At 36.1% G+C, this 10,499-nt stretch overlaps 1 protein-coding gene across 2 annotated transcripts; it reads left to right on the top strand.

Annotated features, from left to right (window-relative positions):
• The first annotated feature begins 8,014 nt into the window (after positions 1-8,014).
• LOC130986605 (thioredoxin H-type 1-like) lies at positions 8,015-10,277 on the top strand. 2 transcript variants are annotated; one of them, XM_057910060.1, is made up of 4 exons: positions 8,015-8,073; positions 8,161-8,447; positions 9,362-9,484; positions 9,972-10,277. In XM_057910060.1, the coding sequence occupies exons 2-4, from the start codon at positions 8,355-8,357 to the stop codon at positions 10,122-10,124; spliced, it is 369 nt and encodes a 122-aa protein (XP_057766043.1). In that variant the 5' UTR covers positions 8,015-8,073; positions 8,161-8,354; the 3' UTR covers positions 10,125-10,277. The 2 variants fall into 2 exon arrangements, with proteins under 2 accessions (XP_057766043.1, XP_057766042.1); XM_057910059.1 differs by having other exon boundaries at positions 8,036-8,447.
• Positions 10,278-10,499: the final 222 nt, after the last annotated feature.

The raw sequence follows: 10,499 nt of genomic DNA, 5'->3' as shown, positions 1-10,499 counted from the left end.
CAGACCGGAAAACACAAAAGGGTAATTGCCTGTACATTCCTAACGTTTACACGGAATTGGTTTTTGCACCATTTTTTATTTTTCTTCTTTTAAATACCTAACCTTTAGTTTTTTGTCTGAAAATTATCCGGCAACCGATTTTTTCTTACGTCGGCGTCGGAAATGCCACTGTGGCAGCCGAAATCGACGAGGTGGCTGCCGAAATTCTCCACTTGGCTCATTTTTGACATGTGGCAAAAAAATCTAAAAAAAATTGAAATAAAAAATACATGTGGAAAAAAAAAAAGGAAAATCACCCTCTCCTTCCCCCCCAAATCATCCTTTCCCCTTCCCCCACCCCAAACCCTAACTCTCTCCTCCCCCACCCGGCGCCGCCCCCTGCCACCTCCACCACCGTTGGCGCCGCCACCCACCGCCACCACCACCAACGTTCCACCGCCTAGAGCAGCAGAGGAAGCTCCAGATCTCGATCAAGCTCCACCCGCCGCCATCCTCCGCCTCACCAAGCTCTAGATCGAGAAGCTCTCCCACCCACCGTCGCTCACTCTCCTTTCCCCACCCTCCGCCGCAGCCCAGCGCAACCCCATCTTCCGACTCCTCTACGACTCCCTCGCTTGGAAGACAGAAAAATAATATATTTTTATGCTGGTAGAATTAGGGCTCTGTTGGGATTGAAGGAGGATTTTCAAACGGATGGGGTTTGAGCGAGAAACGATGGTGGCGGCTTCGCCGCTGCTATCGCTGGAATTTTAGAGAGGGGGAGGTTGGAGGTTGTTGAAGAAGAAGGAGAAGTGTCTGTTGTAGCCGGAAGAAGGGTCGGAGGTCGGAGGTTGTTGGGCCACGATTGGAGATGGTGGCTGGAGGTGTGATTCTGGTGGTGTATGGCTGGGGTCGGGCGCTAGTGGTCGGATTTCAGAGGTTGGGGGCGGCGCGCCGGTGGTCCTTGGTGTTTCCATGGTCCTTGGGTTTTCTTCTCCTTCAAAACAACGATCGGCGGCCGTTCACCGGAGCTTAAGGGTCATCGGCAACGGTGGAATCTGAGGAGAAGATGTGTTGTGTGGGGGTGTTTGATGAGAGCGGCGGCGGTGGGAAGGAGGGAGCGGGGATGGTGGCGGCAACATAGGGAAGAAGACGAGAGGGGGGTGGGGGATTTCCTTTTTTTCTTTTTCTTTTAATTTTTTTTCACATGTAAAAAATAGGTCTAGGTGGCAATTCCGGCTGCCACCTCGTCGATTTCGGCTGCGACAGTGGCATTTCCTGCACCAGCGTAAGAAAAAATCAGTCGCCGAATAATTTTCAGACAAAAAACTAAAGGTTAGGTATTTAAAAGAAGAAAAATAAAAAATGGTGCAAAAATCAATTCCGTGTAATCGTTAGGAATTTATAGGCAATTACCCCCCAAAAAAATGACGTCTTTCTCTCCACGTGAGAGAAATGACGTCGTTTAAAACAAATCACAAATATTAAAAATAAACTAGGGTTCACATATTAAATTTTTTCAATGTACCAACTCGCTGTTGTCACCAAAAGGGGACAAAGGATTCACATTTTTTTTTCATGCTGTAGAGAACAACGAAGGGGACAAAAATCTTGTTCCCTTTGTCACCAAAAAGGAGTCGAGACAAGGAGAAACTCTAAAACTGCTATGCACACTTGGTAAACAAGTAGGACATCCCTTGATTTTTTTAATGTTGTGTTTACTAAAGAATTTTTATGAATGTCTCACAATTAGAAGCCATAGTCGAATATAGTGTTACTGCACTAGACTGGTTTCTTTTGGTAAGACGAGTTTCTGAGTTGAATGTAGTGCATTAGTTGAATACTGAATGGTTTTGTTTGAGAACAAATGAATAAATTTGTACATTGAATCTGTTATGATAAGACGAGTTTCTGAGTTGTTTTGTTTGAGAACAAAACAGTAGCTGGTTTTTTTCATTAAAATTGTTCACTTCTTGGAATACTATATTCCCGTAAAATTGTTTTCATTTGTGCAGTGATATATTTTCCTTATATTTTCATCACAGTGGGGCTTTTGTTGTGATGGAAAGTAATGAGGAATATTTTGGTGGTTTAATATCTAGTAAGGATGGATTCAATATTGAGAGGTTTGGATATCTGAGATACATGATGGGCTTCGTTGATGATCAGGAGGTGCTTGAAATGAGGTTTGATGTGGTTAAGGGACATAAAAATGTTAGTGGCATCACTAAATTTGAAACAAGAGATATGTCATGTCTCATCATGATCTACAGGTTGACAAAATAAGAGGTCATGGATATGATGGTGCTAGTAATAGGAACGAAGCCAGGGGGCTAGGGGCCCCCCTCCTCCTTCCCCAAATTTTGATTTTTTTAATATATATATATATATATATATATATATATAATGAAATTAGAACAAAACGGCACCAAACCCTTGCGTCGTCCCTATCTGCTGAAGGTGAAACAGGTCCGCCGCGCCAGCCTTGCGCCACCACCACCTGCCGCTCGTGCCACCACCATTGGCTGGCGCGCCACACATCCCATTCCGAAGGTAGAATTAGTGGGTAGAATTTGAGAATTGTGATTTGCTGAAATTGTGGTTTGCTGAAATATGTGAATTTCTTGACGAATTCGAGAATGGAGTGAAATTTGGGAGAATTGTTTGAATATGAGAATTTGGGCAATTGGTGGAGAGTGGAGATATAATTTAATAGTACATATATAGTTTTTTTTTTGTATTTTGAAGATCTTATCAAAAATAGGAAAATAGTTTATTAATTGGGTATTATTGACTTATTTATTAAATTCAGCCTCCCAATTAATTTATTAATTTGAATTAATTTTTTTTATAGGTAATAGAACATTTTTTTTTCTCAAAAATGTAGAGGTGAACTTCATGTGGTTCAATTACACCAGTTATTGGATCAAATGTTGAAGCAAATATAAAAGTTGAGAGAATGTAGAAACTGAAACAAATTTTGCTGAATATGTTCGTGATCCGGGATTAAGGAAACCAATTGAGGAGTTTGATATTGCTATTCGAGATCAAGTACGTAGAGAGTATTGGTCTATGGGGCCTTGTCAAGTAGTTGGACATAGCTATGCGAAGACTGAATTCGGCAATCAATTAAGGAGTTTTCAAGATGTGTGGTATCAAAAGTTTGTGTGGTTAGAGTATAGTGTTGCAAAAGATGCTTGCTTTTGCTTTTGGTGTTATCTTTTCAAGCCACAAGATAAAACGAGTCGGTATAGAGCATATGCATTTACCAAGACAGGATTTACCAATTGGAAGAAGGCTTTAATTAAATTTGCAGAGCATGTTGGAAATGCAGATAGTTGTCACAATAATGCTAGAATACAAATTGAAGCATTTAAAGATCAAAGACATAGTGTGGCAAATATGTTTAGATCAAATGCTCGTGAGTTGGATGTTTTTTATTGCGCTCGTTTGACGACTTCATTGGATGTGAGTCATTTTTTATTGAAGCAAGGCTTGCCTTTTTCGTGGAAACGATGAGTCAACTAGTTCTTTAAATCGAGGTAATTTTCTTGATTTGCTTCATTGGTATAGTGATCATAATGATATTGTTCAAAGTTTTGGGTTCAAATGCTCCTGATAATAATCAAATGACTTCCCCACAAATTTAAAAAGATTTAGCACGTGCTTGTGCTTCAGAGGTTACACTTGTTATAATTAATGATATTAGGAATAAAGTGTTTACCATATTGGTTGATGAGGCTCGAGACGTAGGATTGAAAGAGCAAATGTGAGTAGTTTTAAGATATGTGAATGATAAAAGATGTGTAGAATTGAAAGATTTATTGGCATTGTGCATGTTGTTGACACTTGTTCACATTCTCTTCAAGATGCTCTTAGTGCTTTATTTGTGAAACATGATTTATCACTATCAAAATTGAGGGATCAAAGATATGATGGAGCTTCAAACATGAGAGGTGAATTCAATGGGTTGAAAGCCTTAATATTGGAAGAAAATCCTTATGCTATATACATTTATTGCTTTTCACATCAACTTCAGTTAATTGTTGTTGTTGTTGCTAAGAGTATCGTGATTGTGAAGGAATTTTTTAGCTATGTTTCCATGATAGTGAATACAACTGGAGCATCTTGCAAAAGAAAAGATCAACTTAGAATGTTAGAACATGAGAGATTAGTCAAAGAACTCAATGATGAAGTAAGGATAAGTAGAAAAGGCCAAAATCAAGAGGCTAGTTTGGCAAGACCTAGAGATACTCGATGGGGCTCACATTATTTTACTTTGCTTCGTTTATGTGCTATGTGCTATGTGGCCTTCAGTTGAGAAAGTGTTGGAGAATATACGTGATGATGCCACTAGCTCTGAAGTTAGAAGTACTGCAAGAGGTTTGCTTGGAAAGATGAATAATTATGAGTTTGTGTTTGTGATGCATTTGATGAAATATTTGTTAGGAATCACAAATGAGTTGCCATTTGCCTTACAAAAAAGGGATCAAAATATTGTGCAAGCCATGACTCTGATTGATACAGTGAAATCTCAACTACATGACTTCAGAAACACTGGGTGGGAAATAATTTGTGATGAAGGAAACAACTTTTGTGAGGTGAATGCTATTTCTTTAATTGATATGGAAGACACAATGACACAACCTGGTTATAAAAGGCAAAGCATCATCAATGATCATTAGTACCGTGTGGAGATTTTTACTGAGGTATTTCTTTTAATTTCAAATATTTAATTCATTTTATTTATATTAATTTTTCATGTCTTAACAATAAGTTGTTATTTATTCTTGCAATGTTAGGTTGTTGATTTAATCATACAAGAGATAAATAATCATTTTTCTGAAGCTAGCACCGATCTACTTAGGTGCATGGCATGTCTTGATACGAGAAATTCTTTCTCTCAATTCGACATTAATCAACTCATGTGTTTTACTACTTGGTATCCTGAAGACTTCTTCACAGGTGATTATTTATATTTTTTACAATAATTTCCTAGTATCTTTATTAATGTGAAATATTTAACAGGTGATTGTTTATGTCTTCCACAACAACTCCGTAATTTCATAGCATTTGTGCGGCATCATCCTCGATTTTCTATGATCACTAATTTGGAAGTTTTGCTCAAGAAATGGTTAAAAGTGGCAATCATTTAATTTTTCAATTAGTTTGTTGGATGATTGAGTTGGTTTTACCTGTAGCCACTGCTTCTGTTGAGAGAGCATTGTCTGCAATGAAGCTTGTCAAAAGTGATTTGCGAAATCGTATGCAGGACGAGTGGATGAATGACAGTTTGATCGTGTACATTGAAAAAGATATTTTCTCAACAATTGATAACGAGAAGATATTGCAGCTTTTTCAATCGATGAGTACACGTCGCAATCAATTGTCATCATTTTCTCAGACGAAAACAACTAGCTCACCAAGTATTTATTCTTATGTTATTTGTAATGTATTGAAACTTTTCTAGCTATGTTATTTGTAATGTATTAGAACTAAATTATTTATGAAAATGTTGTTCGTTATTATTAATATTATAAAAATGTCTAAGATGTACTGAATGCCCCCAAAAAAATTTCCGAGGCCTACCACCCTCGGACCTCGTTAGAAGTTCAGCCCCTCCCCCCTCCCCCCAAATAAAATTCCTGACTCTGTCCCTGGCTAGTGATATACATGCTTATGGAATAAACTTAAGACATTGTTTTCTATATAACTATTATATTCATTGCTTTGTGCGTCGTCTGCCTACAACCAATGATAACAATGTTGTTTGGGGGTTCATTTACCTCATGGATAATGTTGTTAATATTATAACTTCTTCACTAAATTGTGTCTCTCAATTGCACGTTGCTCACACAAAATTCAAAATTTATTAATAGTACAGAGGAGTTTGATCCTAAACGTGGTGCCGATCCAATTAGTAATTTGCAACAAGCTGAAGCTATTCGTTGGAGTTCACACTACAACTCCATGAAGAGTTTGATCGATATGTCTATTACAACTTGTTATGTATTTGAGCATTCTCAAAATGGAAGATCTAAAACTGAAATTTAAAGGGTTTACAAAAAAATGGGAAGCTTTGATTTTGTATGCACTCGGCACTAAATGCATAAACTTATGAGAGTTACTTGTTCTTTTTGTCAAATTTTCAGAGAAGAGTTCACAATATTTTGGTTGTTATTTTGTTTGTCTCTATTACAAAAACTATTCTCAATAAATGAGAGAAATTGACTTGCTAGAATTTCTCTAAGAAGTCAAGGTTTTTTGCTTGAAGAATGATATTAATGTACTCAAATTGGATGCTCCATAAAAGATTGATTGTTCTCCTGAGAAAATTACAATTGAACATCATTATTATTTCAGTGTTTTCAAGTGAGCAATAAATTACATCTTGATGGAGTTGAATACAAAATTTAATAATCTGTCTAATGAATTGCTTTCTCGTTGCGTGGCATTGGATCGTAAAAGTTCTTTTGAATCATTCAATAGTGATGATATTTGCAAGTTTTTGTGGAACTTCTTCATTAATCAAGATATTTTTTCATTAGAGTATGAGTTAAAACATCATTCACATGATGTTATAGCAATGCAAGAGTTTCAAGTTTCTACACTTGTTAACTCGACTCAACTACTTAGTGAGGATGAAATGTCAAAGTCTATGTTATATATGTCAACTTGACTAATTCATCTAATTTTGATGTTACTTGTTTCTGATGCTATAATTTACAAACATTTTCGATATGAAGCATGTGAAGAAGACACTTCATAAAAAAATAAATTCTACATTGTCCGATGTAAAAATAGCACGAAACCGACGGGTGTTGACTCGAATAAATTGAAAAATTGAATGAGTTATGTAGATTTTTTTTATAGCCCAAATCATTTTTGGCTTTTTAAGCCAGAGTGATTGGGTCGTCGAGTTAATTTAGTTGGTTCAATTGGTCCTTTAAGCCCAAATCGACCCGATCCAAGCCCAATATGGACCAGCCCAATATGGACCAGCCCAGGATTGGCCTGCTCAAGCAGATGAGTTAGCTAAACCGGGCCAACCGAGATGAGTTTTATATGGGCCACTTATCAAAACCAAGCTAAGCCCATGACACTGATCGCTAGAAGTCTAGCTCAAGCCCGAATTAGGACCATTATCGACGCTAGTCCCATTTTTTAGTGACAAATATTATTTATGTATTTATTCTTTCCATAATTAGTTTTATATTTGTGTTTAATTTTTTAAGGAAATTTTTTTATTTAACTTGAAGTGAAATAATATCTGAATATGTTATTATATATAATATAATATAATTGGCCCAAACTTGTACTTGTCCAGGGACCCAATAATCACTGCATATTAATTATTTAATCTAATAATCAATGAATATTTGTTATAATCTATGAGGTGGTCTTGGGTACACCTGGGTGTACCGTACAACTGAGTTACATCTTCACTTAAACTTTGATCCGTACCCTAATTTGAACCCATATTCAGATCCAAATCATATAAATAACACTATTTTAAGTACGGGTCAACCCGATTGTACGGTACACCCGGGTGTACCCAAGATTTTGTGATAATCTATAGTCTTTGATTTTGGAAATGATCTTTTATCAGATATATAAATAAACTTAAAACAATTTAAAAATAACTGCAAATTGAAAACTATCTAAAACTAAAAATTCATTCAAATCAATTAAAGTTCATCTGAACCACAACTCACTCCAAGCCATGAGACCCTATCCACCATAAGTCAACTTAAGGCTTAATCCATTCCCGATCCAAACCTAGTAAACATGTAATCCAATTCAAACCTAGAAAACATGTAATCTTGAATAGGAGTGGATTAAAGAATTAAAAAAAAAAAATCCATCTTAAAATCAAGTTGTTAAGTGTGGTTTTGAGCTGAATTCAACCTATTTTCCTAGTTTAGAAAAAAGCCGACCCTACCCAATTGACGACATGGTTTTGGGCCGATAAATGGGGCCAAGCCAACGAATAGCCCTACATATTTCCTAACGTGAGGAATTTTTTCAAAGTATTATGCAAAGTTATGCTTAAAATCGTGGTCGACATACAACGACTTCTCGAACATTTCAAACGTAAGTCTTATCCTGCAAGATTTCTTCGTCACGTAGAGTCGTGATTTGCAATTGCTAGTGAAAATCGATTGTTGCATCATTGCATAGGTAGCACGCTATCCTCTCCAGGGCATATCCGTAATTATGTCCAAGAAAAGGCCTTTCCTCGTCAATTCGCATCCTTGATTTTGGGCTTATAAAAAGCACCGCTTTGGCTTATTCCCTGCTTACACCAAACGCATTGTTTTACGATACATTTGAGAGAGAAAATCTCGTGAATTTCCCAAGACTAGAGAGAGAAAATGGCTTCCGTTGAAGAGGGACAGGTGATTTCTTGCCACTCCGTCGACGAGTGGAAGGAGCATTTCCAGAAGGGTGTCGACTCCAACAAACTGGTACTTAGATTACTTATTTTCTTTCTATTTTATCTTCCATAGTTTAGTTTAGTTTGGTTTTTTTTTTCCTTGTTCTATAATAGACATGTTTATAGGGTTAGAACGATATATGATTTCCCTTTTGTTGACATGTGGTTTTATTTCTTTCCTTTTGGTGGAGGGATAGTTTGTGCTTCTTCAAGCTCTCGAATCCTGGTCAACTGTTCGGAAAAAGTTAATTGTTTTATTTGCTTGTTAGTTAGCATTTTACAATTTATGGGATCGTTAATCAAATGCTTATTTTCTGAAATATGTACAAAAATCTTATTACGATGGGCAGAAAGATATAGTTTGTTGTCTAGCAAAAAATGGTTTTCTTTTTTTTAATTTTGTATGAAATTAGAAATTGAAAGGTGATTTTTTTTTTCAAAATTTTGTATGGATTAGACTATGGAAGGGTTTTCTGTTAGGGACTGATCAATACAAAATTTTAAAAAAACTTGTTCTGCGTGTGTTTGTGTTAGGGCAGAAAGATATAGTTTGTTGTCTAGCAAAAAATAGTTTTTTAAAAAAATTGTATGAAATTAGAATTCAAAGCTAATTTATTTCAAAATTTTGTTTGGATTAGACTATGGAAGGGTTTTCTGTTGGGGACTGATCAATACAAAATTTTAAAAAAACTTGTGTGCGTGTGTTTCTGTTAGGACAGAAAGATATAGTTTGTTGTCTAGCAAAAACTAGTTTTTTAAAAATTTTGTAGTATGAAATTAGAGTCGAAAGCTAATTTATTTCAAAATTTTGTATGGATTAGCTTCATGGTGGTGACTCTAATTTTGTAGCTTCAAAATCGAAAGCTAATTTTGTGTGTTTCTGCTTCGTTACTCAAGTTTCTTGAGGGGCTTTGACATGGGGAAACCAATTATCCTTGTGATCAGGTGGTAGTGGATTTCACAGCTTCATGGTGTGGGCCATGCCGCTTCATTGCTCCTATTCTGGCCGAGATAGCCAAGAAGACACCCCATGTTATATTCTTGAAGGTGGACGTTGATGAGCTTAAGGTATGTATTTGTATCTCCATTGTGTTGTGAGATCAATTAGGATTGAACCTCTAAAGGAGTGTTTACTTTTGACAATCAACCTGGATGGATAAAAATTGTATAGATGGATTGGAAGTTTGTCATATTCAATGCCCTTGATACTTTATATCATTTGAGTTAATTTTGCTTGATTCATGTCTCATCGAAAAGATAGGATTGGAAAAATCCTAGTAATGAGGTAAAAATACTCAATCATGTATTTTGCCATTAATGAAAAGTGAATGTTTCCTAGATGGATAAAAATGGTATAGATTATTAAGTCATTGTTTACTAAGAATATCCGAAGGCTCTTGATCATTACTATCATTTAAATTAATTTTGCTTGATTTGTATATCATTGAATTGGAAGGATTGGAGAAGTCTTGATAATGAAAATAAAAATATCAAGTCATGCATTTGATCAATTATGAAAAGTAAACGACCCCTAAGTTTGTTACATTGGGTGCAGACTGTAGCTCAGGAGTACAACATTGAGGCGATGCCGTCATTTTTGTTCATCAAGGAGGGAAAGGAGATTGACAGGGTTGTGGGTGCTAGGAAGGAAGATCTCTTAGCTAAGGTTACCCAACATGGTGGTGCTGCTCTCACTGCCTCTGCTTGATTATGATATTTATATGTAGTTGTATGTTGTGATGAATGTAATAATTGACTCTAGTGTCATGTTTGTATGCTCTGTTTTTATTTGAATCTTTCAAGATAATGTAACAGATTATCCACTCTTAGATAATGTTTGTTCCTTGTCGTTTATGTGTCATCTCTCTCTTGATTTCCTGGTGCCTTTAGTAAGTACAGTACATTATAAAGCAGGGCTAAGATTCCAATTTTGGTTCGGATGTTTGCTAAAAAAATCCAAACCGAGTTGACAAAAAAAAAAGAACTGAACTGAACCAAATGTAATATCTTTGATTAATTTTAAACTATAAATTGAATTATTTGAAAATTTCAAACTACATTATCCGAAATCATAGAATCAAAA

This window comes from Salvia miltiorrhiza, chromosome 5, assembly GCF_028751815.1.
Source record: "Salvia miltiorrhiza cultivar Shanhuang (shh) chromosome 5, IMPLAD_Smil_shh, whole genome shotgun sequence".
Classification (NCBI taxonomy): domain Eukaryota; kingdom Viridiplantae; phylum Streptophyta; class Magnoliopsida; order Lamiales; family Lamiaceae; genus Salvia; species Salvia miltiorrhiza.
Note: the sequence above shows the minus strand (reverse complement) of the source record. Positions and strands in the feature narration are given on the sequence as shown.

What these genes read in the sequence shown, in the direction of transcription:
- LOC130986605 (XM_057910060.1), top strand. Translation starts at nt 8,355, where the DNA reads ATGGCTTCCGTTGAAGAGGGACAGGTGATTTCTTGCCACTCCGTCGAC. An exon ending in GTGTCGACTCCAACAAACTG is followed by an intron (nt 8,448 to 9,361) that starts GTACTTAGATTA and finishes CCTTGTGATCAG; the next exon opens with GTGGTAGTGGATTTCACAGC. An exon ending in TGGACGTTGATGAGCTTAAG is followed by an intron (nt 9,485 to 9,971) that starts GTATGTATTTGT and finishes CATTGGGTGCAG; the next exon opens with ACTGTAGCTCAGGAGTACAA.